The 13,659-nt window shown below is 40.6% G+C and overlaps 2 gene segments (V, D, J or C); both read left to right on the top strand.

The window, feature by feature from the left end:
* Positions 1-300: 300 nt before the first annotated feature.
* Positions 301-1,678, top strand: LOC130178759 (T cell receptor alpha variable 3-like; the record flags this gene model as incomplete). The annotated part of the segment is given in 3 exon segments: positions 301-355; positions 442-743; positions 1,508-1,678. Coding segments are annotated over 3 exon segments (528 nt in total), but the record flags the coding sequence as incomplete, so codon positions are not given.
* Positions 1,679-8,273: 6,595 nt separating this feature from the next.
* LOC130178757 (T cell receptor alpha variable 3-like) lies at positions 8,274-9,608 on the top strand (the record flags this gene model as incomplete). The annotated part of the segment is given in 4 exon segments: positions 8,274-8,328; positions 8,415-8,701; positions 8,922-8,943; positions 9,337-9,608. Coding segments are annotated over 4 exon segments (636 nt in total), but the record flags the coding sequence as incomplete, so codon positions are not given.
* Positions 9,609-13,659: the final 4,051 nt, after the last annotated feature.

Here is a 13,659-nt window from a genome sequence, read left to right as displayed (position 1 = left end):
TCTGTGTGTAATATTGTGTGATGACCTTTCCTTTCATCATCTGATGATAATCCTGAAAAGGTGATCTATCCTTTAAATCATCACAGAAAACCTTTTGTAAACCTGAAAGTAATGGTACAAATATCTGCTCCAGTCTGTTCACCAGGAGGAAGTGTCACAGAGAGAAGAGAAAATACAGATCTAAGAGGAGACGGAGAGATTCAGGGAGGAGCTGAGCTGTTACTGAACTATAGAAGAGAGAGGAACTTCCATATTCAGCACAGTTCAATACACAAACCATCAACATTACCTTTATTCAACATGCTGTCATTGGACTATTATGTGCTGTCTCTACTGTTTGTCTCTACTCTAACAGGTATGTGAGATCATGCAGCAAAATGAATGTAAATTATGTATTGAAACATTTACATCATGTTATAACAGAGTTCTCTGTTTCTTTAGGAGTCAGCTGTGAAGAACCGACTCCAGTCAAGACTGAAGAGTTCAGTTCAGAAGGCAGCACTGTTACTCTGTCCTACAACTACTCCACAAAGGCAACTAGTAATGACTATTTCTTCTGGTATCGACAATATCCAGGAAAACCACCACAGTTCCTCATCTCTCACTTGGGAACTCAAAATGAAACAAAGTCTGGACTGTCAGTTACAGTGAGTGGTGATAAAACCAGAATGGATCTGCAGATCTCCTCTGCTGCAGTGTCTGACTCTGCTGTGTACTACTGTGCTCTGCAGCCCACAGTGACAGGAAACACCAAAACTCTGTACAAAAACCTTTGGAGCAAAGACAACACAATACTCCACAACATCCACTAGAGGGAGTCACACACTGTTACACTTCAATGGTTTCTTATGATTCAGTCTAGATTCTTTTCACTCATGAGACACAGATGTGATGAAGAGCTTTAGAGATGAAGATAATGTGACATATGAGTCTCCTCCTACTGACTGCAGAGGTGCTGCTTGGCAGAGAACTGTTTGATTCCAGCTGTGAACATCAGACCAAACACAACTCACAAAACCACTCACAACTTCTTCCCACTGAACATTCAGTGACAACATTTAACCTCTGTGAACATGGACAGACTCACTGTAATTTTCTTCTTCTCAGCTCTCGTAGGTTCGTATGTTTTAGACAAGAAAACCTGGAACACAAAGACATTTTCAAAGCTTTACAGAACCAGTTTAGAAATTCCTTTTAGCTAAAGTTCAATTTAACATTTCAAAGGTACAAATCTAGATAATGAAGAGTCATCACTTCATCACTAATAACTGCTGACTCTATCGTTAACAGGATCATTGGTTTCCACAGAAATGTTTGTGTTTCAAATGATGGATATGTGACTTTGGAACAGAACTCTAAATATAACATGTTGTTTCCCTCACTAGGTAACAGCCTGGAAGATGATATTACTGCCAGCAGTGCTGAGGTGTTTTCATCAGAGGGCCGTACTGTTACTCTGTCCTGTAACTACTCAGGTTCTGTTGATTACCTCTACTGGTATCAACAGAAGTCCAGTTCATCTCCACAGTTTCTCATCAAAGAATATTCAGAGAACACACCAGGACTATCTTTACAACATGACAAGGAAAATAAAGAGTTTCATCTGAACATCTCCTCTGCTGCAGTGTCTGACTCTGCTGTGTACTACTGTGCTCTGAGGCCCACAGTGACAGGAAACACCAAAACTCTGTACAAAAACCTTTGGAGCAAAGACAACACAATACTCCACAACATCCACTAGAGGGAGTCACACACTGTGAAAACACTGAGTTTTCAGAGACTGTGTCTGTGGACTGACGACACAAACATCACAAAAACTAAACCATAAATACAAAGACAGTTAAATCTCACGGAGGAAGGAGCAGAGAGGTGATTACCTGGCCCCGCCCACTTTAGTCCACCTCAGCCAATGAGATTGTTTGTGTGTCCAGAGCAGAAATGTTGGAGGAACTAAAAGCACAATCAGCTTGATGTTGAGGAGAAGGGCTGTGCAGCAGAGAGGCTGTTTAGTTTCTTCATTCTACTGCAGTGGAAGAACATTGTTCATCTGCTGTCTGTTTGGCTTCAACTCCTCCAAAGACATGTTGCTTTACCTCTTTTGGTTTTTCTCTCACTTCATAGGTGAGTTTGACAACAAATCAGTGTCTCAGTTAACCTGCTGAATCAACAAGATATTTGACCTCCATTTTATCACTTTCACAGTTGAAACTTCACAATAATCTGTCTTTGTCATGAAGTCCTGTACAATCTAGTGATGATGTGAGCTACAGTTGAGCTGTTTGTGTCCACAGAGTAACACTGTACAGAGACATTTTCCACTGTCTTCTCCTCTCAGCCTCATGGACAATGTTAGTCTAATGCTTCATTCTCTCTACTTTTTCCAGGACTAATAGCTGGAGACACAATCTCTCCAGCAAGAGATGAAGTCAGTGGAAGAGAAGGAGAATCTGTCACACTCTCATGTCAATATCAGACAACCTCTGAATATCCTGCACTTTACTGGTACAGACATGATTCTGACCTTCAGGCACCTCAGTTTATACTCTATAAAGGAGCAAAGAGAGAAACACGTCAATATAATCCTACCCCGAGTCGATATCAATCCCGAACAACAGACAGATCAACTGAACTGACCATCAGCAGACTAACCCTGAACGACACAGCTCTCTACTACTGTGCTCTAGAAACACAGTGATACAAAGTGTAGAAGAGGCTGTACAAAAACCTGAACACAGATATCTGACTCCTCTTCAAAGAGGAGGGAAGTGGTTTTCAAACCACAGCTTCATATCACATGGATTCTGCTACTTCCTGTTTTATCAGAGTCACCGTGGTTACAGCTGCTAATCAAACACTGTGGGAGGATTCACATGAGCAGCTGATCCACATCAATGACAAACCAATTGGATGATGCTTCAAACACAAGACTCCATGAAAACAAATGGACACTGACTTACTCCCTTAATCTTCATACTCTGTGGGTCATTAGGCCAAAATCAGCTGCTTCCATTGTTCACCATCCTTGACAACATGTAGAGCTAAACACCAAATACACACTGAAGCATTAACTAATAAAACTCTGAAATCAACAGCACTTTATATTTTCAAGCATTGAAATTTAAGGAAAAACTCAAAGTAGAATCAAACTAACAACTGGAGTTTCATCAAGTTTCAACATCACATGATTTAAACTTCCACATTCACTCCACCATCTTTGTATTTGACCAACAGATACTGAACCGTCAGTTTACATTGAAGAGAGAAACAGTGTGAAAAGAACAAGAGTCACATGTTGCTCAAATATTCATCCTCAGTTTACCTGTAATCTTTCTGATAAAGATGTTAAAGGAGCTGCAGCAGCTTCACAACAATCAGCAGCTTTTATCTGCTCAGGAACAAAGTGAATCTGCAGCAGCTGTAAAACAGGAAACACGTCAGCTGAAGTGTCCAATCATGACTACATACAACACAAGTTAGACCAGGAAAGGAGAGAGGTACAAACATGTGTTTAGTGTAAAGTTGTCAGTTGGGGGAATAACACAGGGCTGTGAATGAGCCCTGTCACTGTGATCAGGCTCCCTCCTTCTGATCCACCATCTTAGTGTTGATGAAGACTAAACTGAGAGACCACAGCCTGCTTTATACTTGCTGTAGCTCACAGTGACTCAACACTGCAGACATGATGCCTCTGTTCATGTCAGTGCTGCTGGCTGCTATGTGCCTTGGTATGAACACTACTGTTTCTGTGATATCAATCCAACACTGACATGATTCTGCAACAGCACACTGATACTGTTTGTTGGTGTTTTACAGAATGCAGAGCACAAAAAGAAAACGTGCTGCAACCAAAAGGAGACGTGACCGCTACTGAAGGAGAAGCAGTAACACTTGACTGTGGATATAACAGCAGTTCAACAACTCCAGATCTCTACTGGTACAAACAGGATGGAAACCACAGCCCCAAATTCATCCTGAGCCGCATTAAACTGGATGAAGGAAACACAGCAGACGACCACAAGGAGAGATTTTCATCCACTCTGAATTCCACCGTCAGATCAGTTCCTCTGAAGATCCAGAAGCTTCAGGTGTCTGACTCTGCTCTGTACTACTGTGCTCTGAGGCCCACAGTGACAGGAAACACCAAAACTCTGTACAAAAACCTTTGGAGCAAAGACAACACAATACTCCACAACATCCACTAGAGGGAGTCACACACTGTTACACTACAGGGCTCCATACATCACTGACAGATCACACAATGTGACTTATCACCATAACATGGTTGGTACAGGCTCAATCAACTGCTTTTCATCTCATTTATATCAAAGATGTTTCCTTGTTCTTTCCGGCTGTGATTTTTTGTGGTGTACCACAGGGTTCAATCATAGGTCCTCTCATTTTCAATGTATGTGTACTTTAGACCAAATCATTTCTAAGAAATCATCAGTTTCCATTGTTTCACAGACTGTCTGTGACTATATATCATATCAAAATCCTTCCTGCAACATCTGAGTCTAGAACTAAGATCTTTGTACTCACCCCTACAATTCAGTAAAGCAGGTAAAAAGTTCCTTAACTGTCTGTTGATGGTAATCAAACTGCTTATACTCAGTGTGTAATATTAAGTGTACACCTTTCTTTTCATCATCTGATTTAGATTGTACAATGATGAAATAATGCTGTTTCAGAAGCAAGCATTAGCTCCTTCCTGTGTTTGATGATCCTGAAAAGGTGATCTATCTTTTAAATCATCACAGAGAACCTTTTCTAAATCTGGTCCAACTGGTACAAACAGCTGCTCCAGTCTGTTCACCAGGAGGAAGTGTCACAGAGAGAAGAGAAAATACAGATCTAAGAGGAGACGGAGAGATTCAGGGAGGAGCTGAGCTGTTACTGAACTATAGAAGAGAGAGGAACTTCCATATTCAGCACAGTTCAATACACAAACCATCAACATTACCTTTATTCAACATGCTGTCATTGGACTATTATGTACTGTCTCTACTGTTTGTCTCTACTCTAACAGGTATGTGAGATAATCAGGAAAATGAATGTAAATTATGTATTGAAACATTTACATCATGTTATAACAGAGTTCTCTGTTTCTTTAGGAGTCAGCTGTGAAAAACTGACTCCAGTCAAGACTGAAGAGTTCAGTTCAGAAGGCAGCACTGTTACTCTGTCCTACAACTACTCCACAAAGGCAACTGGTGGTGATAATTTTTTCTGGTATCGACAATATCCAGGAAAACCACCAGAATTCCTCATCTCTCACTTGGGAACTCAAAATGAAACAAAGTCTGGACTGTCAGTTACAGTGAGTGGTGATAAAACCAGAATGGATCTGCAGATCTCCTCTGCTGCAGTGACTGACTCTGCTCTGTACTACTGTGCTGTGAAGCCCACAGTGACAGGAAACCCACAGTCTCTGTACAAAAACACAAGCTGACACACTGACAAGCTGCTGGAAGCCTTTTCTCCACACTGTTGAACTCTACTTTTTACCTCCACTAGAGGGCCACATTATCAAGTAGGCGGTGCACTACTTCCTCACTGTGTTCAACCACTGTGTCAATAATAACTGCTGCTGTGAAGAGAACAACTGTCAGAGTCAATGTTGAACATCAGATAGTTTCTCCTGTTGATTTAAACCTTGTTGTAGAGATGGAACATTGGCTGTGGATTATTCTTGCTGCTCTTTTCTTTGGTAAGATGGAAAGCACAACATGTTTCCTCTTCAGACACTTTAACATATTACTGAGCTCTACAGTCAGAGCTTTTAATGTTTATTATACAGGAAATCAGAGCACATCATTTCTGCTGACATTTGTTACCTTGTAAAAACACTTTCTATGGTTGAAAGTGACAATGATCAGTGAAAATCACATCTGTTCTACATGTGTGTGTGTCTGACTCTCTGGATAGGTAACTCTTTAAACCTACTGACTGTTCTCCTTTAATCAATCATCTTTATTGATTCATCTCTTCCTCTGCATGTTCTGTTCTTCCCAGAGTGTAAAGGAGAAGACAGAGTGATCCAGCCAACAGCTGATGTCACAGCTGCTGAAGGAGGCACAGTTACACTTGATTGTTCATTTGAGACCAGCGATACCTCAAATGCTTATTTGTTCTGGTACAAACAAGAAGAAAATGACTTTCCCAAGTATGTATTACGACGTGATTCTTATGGAACAATATCTAATGCTCCAGACTTCACGGAAGAAAGATTTAATGCTACAATTAAGAACAAGACAGTTCCTCTGAAGATCCAGAAGCTTCAGGTGACTGACTCTGCTGTGTACTACTGTGCTCTGAGGCCCACAGTGACAGGAAACACCAAAACTCTGTACAAAAACCTTTGGAGCAAAGACAACACAATACTCCACAACATCCACTAGAGGGAGTCACACACTGTTACACTTCAATGGTTTCTTATGATCCAGTCTAGATTCAGTTGACAACAGTAAACTGAGCAACAAAAGCCACAATGATGGAGAGAGTTTGCTGCATCATTTAAATCTTTCACTGAGAATCATCAGATCTGGATTCAGGAAAGGAAATCAGCTGATCAGAGAGTTGATCACAGTCGTCATAATAAACACAAAGTCTGAATGTATAATCTACAATGTTTTAGCCTGAATGGTGATAATTGCATCTTCACCTCTTCTTGTTCTTCTTCTCTGAACATGTTTCGCATTCACAGTCAGACTTTCTCTGCAGTTTGCAGCAGTGGAGCTTTTGGAGTTTTCAGAAAGTTGTTTCTCTCCAGATTGATTCAGGTGAATTTTCTGCAGGTTCCTCCTTCAGTCTGAGCTTCCTGGATGATGATGATGATGATGATGATGATGCAGCATCACTGTCATTTCTAAAGCTTCCATCAGTCTGAATGGAAACAGAGCACAGCAAGAGGAGGAGCTACACAACTCAATATGAAAGGCTTCATTTCAGAGCTGAGAGCTGCTGAGTTCTCTCTATTGTTCATTCAGTACAAGTGAAAATAATGCTGCTGCTTTTAGTTTGGATCATGATCGTCTCCTTTCATTCTGGTAAGTTCTCAAAACATAAAGTAACATCTCAGAGTTCATAGATGTTCATGGAAAAACAGGCTCTTTGGATTAAATACATTTTTTAAAAATCAACTTCAGTCTAAAAATGTTTGAATATTTCATCCAAGCGTCATGTTGAAATATCTTTTTGTTTTTTTCAGGATCCTCTGAGGATTTAGTGAAACCATTTAAAGATGAAGTGATGGGTTCAGAAGGAGACACTGTGACTCTCTCCTGCAACTATTCAGGCTCTGTACAAAGTCTCTACTGGTATCAACAGAAGTCCAGTTCATCTCCACAGTTTCTCATCGCAGATTATTCAGAGAAAACACCAGGACTATCTTTACAACATGACAAGAAAACTAGAGAGTTTCATCTGAACATCTCCTCTGCTGCAGTGACTGACTCTGCTCTGTACTACTGTGCTCTGCAGCCCACAGTGACAGGAAACACCAAAACTCTGTACAAAAACCTTTGGAGCAAAGACAACACAATACTCCACAACATCCACTAGAGGGAGTCACACAACGTTACACTTCAGGGCTCCATACATCAGATAGATCACACAATGCGACTTATCACCATAACATGGTTGGTACCACAGACTCAGGTATTAACTGCTTTTCTTCTTATTTTTATTAAAGACGTTCATTTGTTCTGTCCAACTGTAATTTTTCTGTGGTGTACCACAGGGTTCAATCATAGGTCCTCTCATTTTCAATGTGCAAGTCCTTTCGATCCAATAATTTCTAATTAAATCATCAGTTTCCATTGTTTTACAGTCTGTGATTATATATCATGTTAAAATCCTTCCTGCAACATCTGAGTCTAGAACTCAGATCCTTCTACTTGCCCCTACAATTCAGTAAACCAGGTAAAACCAATTGTTTCTGAACTGTCTGTCGATGTTATTCAAACTGCTGATACTCTGTGTGTAATATTGTGTGATGACCTTTCCTTTCATCATCTGAGGGTTTTCCTGAAAAGATGATCTATCCTTTAAATCATCACAGAAAACCTTTTGCAAACCTGAACGTAATGGTACAAATATCTGCTCCAGTCTGTTCGTCAGGAGGAAGTGTCACAGAGAGAAGAGAAAATACAGATCTAAGAGGAGACGGAGAGATTCAGGGAGGAGCTGAGCTGTTACTGAACTATAGAAGAGAGAGGAACTTCCATATTCAGCACAGTTCAATACACAAACCATCAACATTACCTTTATTCAACATGCTGTCATTGGACTATTATGTACTGCCTCTACTGTTTGTCTCTACTCTAACAGGTATGTGAGATCATGCAGCAAAATGAATGTAAATTGTGTATTGAAACATTTACATCATGTTATAACAGAGTTCTCTGTTTCTTTAGGAGTCAGCTGTGAAAAACTGAGTCCAGTCAAGACTGAAGAGTTCAGTTCAGAAGGCAGCTCTGTTACTCTGTCCTACAACTACTCCACAAAGGCAACTGGTGGCGATTATTTCTTCTGGTATCGACAATATCCAGGAAAACCACCAGAGTTCCTCATCCTTCACTTTGGAAATCAAAATAAAACAAAGTCTGGACTGTCAGTTACAGTGAGTGGTGATAAAACCAGAATGGATCTGCAGATCTCCTGTGCTGCAGTGACTGACTCTGCTCTGTACTACTGTGCTCTGAGGCCCACAGTGACAGGAAACACCAAAACTCTGTACAAAAACCTTTGGAGCAAAGACAACACAATACTCCACAACATCCACTAGAGGGAGTCACACACTGTTAAACTTCAATGGTTTCTTATGATCCAGTCTAGATTCTTTTCACTCATGAGACACAGATGTGATGAAGAGCTTTAGAGATGAAGATAATGTGACATGAGTCTCCTCCTACTGACTGCAGAGGTGCTGCTTGGCAGAGAACTGTTTGATTCCAGCTGTGAACATCAGACCAAACACAACTCACAAAACCACTCACAACTTCTTCCCACTGAACATTCAGTGACAACATTTAACCTCTGTGAACATGGACAGACTCACTGTAATTTTCTTCTTCTCAGCTCTCGTAGGTTCGTATGTTTTAGACAAGAAAACCTGGAACACAAAGACATTTTCAAAGCTTTACAGAACCAGTTTAGAAATTCCTTTTAGCTAAAGTTCAGTTTAACATTTCAAAGGTACAAATCTAGATAATAAAGTATCACTAATAACTGCTGACTCTATTGTTAAAAGGATCCACAGAAATGTTTGTGTTTCAAATGATGGATATGTGACTTTGGAACAGAACTCTAAATATAACATGTTGTTTCCCTCACTAGGTAACAGCCTGGAAGATGATATTACTGCCAGCAGTGCTGAGGTGTTTTCATCAGAGGGCCGTACTGTTACTCTGTCCTGTAACTACTCAGGTTCTGGTGATTACCTCTACTGGTATCAACAGAAGTCCAGTTCATCTCCACAGTTTCTCATCAAAGAATATTCAGAGAACACACCAGGACTATCTTTACAACATGACAAGGAAAATAAAGAGTTTCATCTGAACATCTCCTCTGCTGCAGTGACTGACTCTGCTGTGTACTACTGTGCTCTGAGGCCCACAGTGACAGGAAACACCAAAACTCTGTACAAAAACCTTTGGAGCAAAGACAACACAATACTCCACAACATCCACTAGAGGGAGTCACACACTGTGAAAACACTGAGTTTTCAGAGACTGTGTCTGTGGACTGACGACACAAACATCACAAAAACTAAACCATAAATACAAAGACAGTTAAATCTCACTGAGGAAGGAGCAGAGAGGTGATTACCTGGCCCCGCCCACTTTAGTCCACCTCAGCCAATGAGATTGTTTGTGCGTCCAGAGCAGAAATGTTGGAGGAACTAAAAGCACAATCAGCTTGATGTTGAGGAGAAGGGCTGTGCAGCAGAGAGGCTGTTTAGTTTCTTCATTCTACTGCAGTGGAAGAACATTGTTCATCTGCTGTCTGTTTGGCTTCAACTCCTCCAAAGACATGTTGCTTTACCTCTTTTGGTTTTTCTCTCACTTCATAGGTGAGTTTGACAACAAATCAGTGTCTCAGTTAACCTGCTGTATCAACAAGATATTTGACCTCCATTTTATCACTTTCACAGTTGAAACTTCACAATAATCTGTCTTTGTCATGAAGTCCTGTACAATCTAGTTATGATGTGAGCTACAGTTGAGCTGCTTGTGTCCACAGAGTAACACTGTACAGAGACATTTTCCACTGTCTTCTCCTCTCAGCCTCATGGACAATGTTAGTCTAATGCTTCATTCTCTCTACTTTTTCCAGGACTAATAGCTGGAGACACAATCTCTCCAGCAAGAGATGAAGTCAGTGGAAGAGAAGGAGAATCTGTCACACTCTCATGTCAATATCAGACAAGCTACAGAAATGTTGACCTTTACTGGTACAGACATGATTCTGACCTTCAGGCACCTCAGTTTATACTCTATAAAGGAGCAAAGGGCAGCACAGCTGATTATAATCCTACCCCGAGTCGATATCAATCCAAAACAACAGGCACATCAACTGAACTGACCATCAGCAGACTAACCCTGAACGACGCAGCTCTCTACTACTGTGCTCTAGAAACACAGTGATACAAAGTGTAGAAGAGGCTGTACAAAAACCTGAACACAGATATCTGACTCCTCTTCAAAGAGGAGGGAAGTGGTTTTCAAACCACAGCTTCATATCACATGGATTCTGCTACTTCCTGTTTTATCAGAGTCACCGTGGTTACAGCTGCTAATCAAACACTGTGGGAGGATTCACATGAGCAGCTGATCCACATCAATGACAAACCAACTGGATGATGCTTCAAACACAAGACTCCATGAAAACAAATGGACACTGACTCACTCCCTTAATCTTCATACTCTGTGGGTCATTAGGCCAAAATCAGCTGCTTCCATTGTTCACCATCCTTGACAACATGTAGAGCTAAACACCAAATACACACTGAAGCATTAACTAATAAAACTCTGAAATCAACAGCACTTTATATTTTCAAACATTGAAATTTAAGGAAAAACTCAAAGTAGAATCAAACTAACAACTGGAGTTTCATCAAGTTTCAACATCACATGATTTAAACTTCCACATTCACTCCACCATCTTTGTATCTGACCAACAGATACTGAACCGTCAGTTTACATTGAAGAGAGAAACAGTGTGAAAAGAACAAGAGTCACATGTTGCTCAAATATTCATCCTCAGTTTACCTGTAATCTTTCTGATAAAGATGTTAAAGGAGCTGCAGCAGCTTCACAACAATCAGCAGCTTTTATCTGCTCAGGAACAAAGTGAATCTGCAGCAGCTGTAAAACAGGAAACACGTCAGCTGAAATGTCCAATCATGACTACATACATCACAAGTTAGACCAGGAAAGGAGAGAGGTACAAACATGTGTTTAGTGTAAAGTTGTCAGTTGGGGGAATAACACAGGGCTGTGAATGAGCCCTGTCACTGTGATCAGGCTCCTCCTTCTGATCCACCATCTTAGTGTTGATGAAGACTGAACTGAGAGACCACAGCCTGCTTTATACTTGCTGTAGCTCACAGTGACTCAACACTGCAGACATGATGCCTCTGTTCATCTCAGTGCTGCTGGCTGCTATGTGCCTTGGTATGAACACTACTGTTTCTGTGATATCAATCCAACACTGACATGATTCTGTAACAGCACACTGATACTGTTTGTTGGTGTTTTACAGAATGCAGAGCACAAAAAGAAAACGTGCTGCAACCAAAAGGAGACGTGACCGCTACTGAAGGAGAAGCAGTAACACTTGACTGTGGATATAACAGCAGTTTACCAACTTCATATCTCTACTGGTACAAACAGGATGGAAACCACAGCCCCAAATTCATCCTGAGCCGCATTAAACTGGATGAAGGAAACACAGCAGACGACCACAAGGAGAGATTTTCATCCACTCTGAATTCCACCGTCAGATCAGTTCCTCTGAAGATCCAGAAGCTTCAGGTGTCTGACTCTGCTGTGTACTACTGTGCTCTGTAGCCCACAGTGACAGGAAACACCAAAACTCTGTACAAAAACCTTTGGAGCAAAGACAACACAATACTCCACAGCATCCACTAGAGGGAGTCACACACTGTTACACTTCAATGGTTTCTTATGATCCAGTCTAGATTCTTTGTAAAACATTTTGGAGCTTAATTAAATTTGTGAAGCTGCACAAATAAACAAATGTGACAGAAATATAAAGGAATCATTCAAATATACAGGATTTCAATAAATCGGAGTCGTCACATGTAAGAATGCATTATCTATTGATTAACTGCCAATAGTTAAACTATTTCAATCTATTAGCTCGTTATTACCTGATTAAATGTAATTTCCTTAGAATTAATATCAGAGCAGTGATAACACCATGTGTTGGCCCTGTGAGTAAAGATGGAAAAGGAGTTAAAGAGGAATAAAAATAATGGTGCTGAATTCTGAAAAGTAAAAAGTGAAAAGTAACAGACTGGAACAATAAAAAGAGGTTTGAGTGTTTACATGTTCAATCTCCACATTATGAGCTTCTCTGGATAAAAGCTTCAGCTGAATTAAGAAGTTTCTGTCGGTCAAAGTGCAACGTAGAATTTCAGGAACCAGCGGAAAGAAGCTGAAAAACTGTGTGTACTGGAAATAAAGATATCAATCTTTCTCAGTAGCAGGATTACATCATCTCTCATCATCTTTTTGTTTATTATGGATTTTGAAGAACTTTGATGTACATGTGATCTATCTGCTTCATCTCCTCAGTTTTATTTATGTACAGCCAATAGAACCTGTGGACTTGGAATCACACCCCAGGGTTTAAGTTTTGACTCGTATCAGTGAGAGTGGCCTTTCATCTCAACAGAAACTGTATGGGTATATAGGCAGAGTCTCTCTAATGTGGATGCATTAACATAAAGTTACTTAATGAACAGACTTCATTAGAAAAAGAGTGCGACGCAATATTTCTTCAACACTACACAGTTACAATGGAAACTATTAGAGTATAAACTGAGTGATAAATGCTCCTCTGTCAGACACACTGTCTGTTAAAGGTGATTCCAAGTCCAGTTGTTGTTGTCTTGAGCCATGAGTTCAGGTAGGTGTTAGAGAAAATCCTTATCATCGGTGGTGAAGAAAGAGCGCTGGAGTCCAGTATGTCTTATGCTGAGGATGTTTATTGATGCTTGATCAAGGAGAAATGAGGATTCATCAATACAGGCTTCTGTGCATGATGTCACCTCAAATCTGAAGCAGGAACCCTGAGGATAGTCTTTATAGATTACTATAGAAAGCTTACACTCCATAACTGTTCAAATATCAAAAAGAAGAGGGAGAAGAGGAATGTATGAATACGCTATTGGTTATTTAACCATAGATAAGGAAACAAGACTGTACACGCCCAAGTGCTGGTTCTTAGAACACCCAACCACTTGTTCCTGACCATCCAAGGTCTGCTGTTATCAGCCCTGGCACCAAGAGTATCAGCAGAAAACCAAAGCTGCGTCTGGAGGAACGGCCTGAGCGTTTCAAGGCCGGTAAGATTTAGTGCAGTAGCTGTGGCACAGAGACCTAGGGCCTCACACTGACCTTTAACCCTGAG

This window comes from Seriola aureovittata, chromosome 12 (genome assembly GCF_021018895.1).
Source record: "Seriola aureovittata isolate HTS-2021-v1 ecotype China chromosome 12, ASM2101889v1, whole genome shotgun sequence".
Lineage (NCBI taxonomy): Eukaryota > Metazoa > Chordata > Actinopteri > Carangiformes > Carangidae > Seriola > Seriola aureovittata.
The sequence above is the reverse complement of the archived record's forward strand: the minus strand, read 5'-3'. Positions and strand labels throughout refer to the sequence as shown.